At 50.0% G+C, this 2,622-nt stretch overlaps 1 protein-coding gene across 1 annotated transcript in view; it reads left to right on the forward strand.

The window, feature by feature from the left end:
* Positions 1-784: 784 nt before the first annotated feature.
* ARCN1 (archain 1) overlaps positions 785-2,622 on the forward strand; it is a 42,171-nt gene continuing 40,333 nt past the window's right edge. The window contains exon 1 of the mRNA XM_017523442.2: positions 785-971. Within this exon, the coding sequence (XP_017378931.1) occupies positions 969-971 (3 nt within the window). The 5' untranslated portion in view covers positions 785-968. The remainder of the gene's footprint in view (positions 972-2,622) is intronic.

The raw sequence follows: 2,622 nt of genomic DNA on the forward strand, positions 1-2,622 counted from the left end.
GCCTCCTGGGTTCAGGCAATTCTCCTGCCTCAGCCTCCTGAGTAGCTGGGATTACAGGCACGCGCCACCATGCCCAGCTAATTTTTTGTATTTTTAGTAGAGACGGGGTTTCACCATGCTGACCAGGATGGTCTCGATCTCTTGACCTCATGATCCACCCGCCTCGGCCTCCCAAAGTGCTGGGAGTACAGGCGTGAGCCACCGCGCCCGGCCTGTATTTATCTTTTTATTGCTGAGTTATAAGAGTTCTTAGGTCGGGTGCGGTGGCTTATGCCTGTAATCCCAGCCCTTTGGGAGGCCGAGGTGGGCGAATCTCTTGAGGTCAGGAGTTCGAGACTAACCTGGCCAACATGGTGAAACCCCGTCTCTGCTAAAAATACAAGAAACAGCCCAGCATGGTGGTGCATGCCTATAATGCCAGCTACTCGGGAGGCTGAGGCAGGAGAATCGCTTGAACCTAGGAAGTGGAGGTTGCAGTGAGCCGAGATTGCGCCATTGCACTCCAGCCTGGACGACAGAGTCTCCATCTCAAAAAAACAAACAAACAAACAAAAACCAGCTCTTTCTATATTCCGGATACTAGTCCCTTATTTAATGTATATTAAATAATAGTGGCTGTGCCAGCGGCTTGATAAACTGTAAGATGTGACGCAAATAAATGAAAGAGATGACAGTGAAAGGGCAGAGATATGAGGTTCCACAGCTGGAGGGTGAACGCCCCCTACACCTCCTGGGCACCTCGTTACCCTCAATTTTCCCCAGTCCGCCGGCCCCGCCCCCCGCACTTTGACCCGCGTCGCTTCCGGTTGGAGACGTGGCTCAGGGCCGCCATCTTGGTAAGAAGCGAAGCAGCAGCGGCTCCTGTCAGGGGGGCAGCAGGTCCCGAGTGGCCGGTGCTCCCCTTCACCAGACCCTACCCCTATCCCCAGTGAAGCCGGAGCGCGGGCGCGCCCCACCACCTCCTCACCATGGTAAGATCCGAGCCAAGACCCGAACTCCCGGGGTCCGAGCCTCACTCTCGTCTCTCCTTGTCGGCGGGCCTGGTGCCGGGGCCGGAGGGGCCCCGCCCTGAGGATCTAGGGCCGGTTGCTTTGCTCGGGGCTCGGGGAGCTGTGTGGCCTCCTGTGCCCGGTCTCCTGGGGATCCGACGGAGCTGACTCCAGTCCATCTGTCGTCGTGCCGGCTTGCCCGCCACCCCCAACCAGCTGGACTCCCTCGTCTACTGGGACCTGTCCCTGAGACGGCCCGGCGTTTTTGCTTTGGGAGAACTTTGTGGTGGTGGTGCGGGTCCCGGGCTGCGGGCCTCGGAACTGATGCTGTCCCGCCGGTTCCCTGACGCTTCGGCTCAGCGGGCTGGGCCAGTCTCCGGAGGTTCTGGTCCTTCTGTTAATCAACTGGTCTCCCACCCCCAGTGTTTGCTAGGCCATTGATACTCGAAATTCAAGTTCACTGGTCTCCAGAAATTTTTCTTTTGTTTGTTCAGAAGGGGGAAATGGAGACAGAGCGGAAAGGAGTAACTTCTAACACTAATTTGTAGGACCCAAGTGTCCCTGAAACCTTCCACTACTTCCGTAGAACTCAATGTGTCCATTTGTTAGTGTGACTGAGGGGTACATTGTGTAGAGCACTGGGAAAATGTGAGCAAGTTCCAGAGAATACAGGGTTTGCCTTCAAGGAACCTATTGTTCAGGTGAAGTAAAATGTGTATGTCGCATGTCGTAGTCAGATGTCTCACCGGAGGAGAAGTGAGAGGGGTGGCTTATCCTCTTAGACCAGTTACTTGTCTTTGTATGCATTATCTTTGTATATTCTCTTATAGGAATGGGAAAGGTTAATGTGGTTGAGGGTGAAGGAAATCAGAACTGCTGACATCACTTAATCTTGCTTCATCACTGTGATTTGTGGATATTTATAAAGTAGTAGACATTCTTTGGTTTCAAAGAAGCTATTAGTTTATTTTTCAGTGCACCTTATGTCCGTTAATCTTTTGAAGGATATTCTGTTCTGTTCTTTTTTATTCTTTTGTCAGTAGATAACTTGATTTAAAACATCGTCCAGTGTACCTGACAGATAGCAATGTAATTTGGTGCCAGTCTTACTAAGTTCTACAGACAACCCTTTAGATGAGAACTTGGATAATGGGGGAAATTCATGCTTGGGCTTTAAGCCACTGAGCAGCTTTTCTCAGACTCAGGTATATAAATTGCATCAAACAGTTTTGCCTCCTAAAATTTTTGTGTTGGACATAAAATTTACAAAAACTTGTATTTTCAGTTTCTTTAGGAGGTTCTGTACTTGATTATTGGTTAATAAACTGAGTTTATTAGTGATAAACTCAGTTTCTGTTTATACCCTGGAAGTAATAATATTGCATTTTAGAGCATTTTTTTTTTTTTTTTTTGAGACGGAGTTTCGCTCTTGTTACCCAGACTGGAGTGCAATGGCGTGATCTCGGCTCACCGCAACCTCCGCCTCCTGGGTTCAAGCAATTCTCCTGCCTCAGCCTCCTGAGAAGCTGGGATTACAGGCACGCACCACCATGCCCAGCTAATTTTTTGTATTTTTAGTAGAGACGGGGTTTCACCATGTTGACCAGGATGGTCTCGATCCCTTGACCTCGTG

This window comes from Cebus imitator, unplaced genomic scaffold (genome assembly GCF_001604975.1).
Source record: "Cebus imitator isolate Cc_AM_T3 unplaced genomic scaffold, Cebus_imitator-1.0 Scaffold28, whole genome shotgun sequence".
Classification (NCBI taxonomy): domain Eukaryota; kingdom Metazoa; phylum Chordata; class Mammalia; order Primates; family Cebidae; genus Cebus; species Cebus imitator.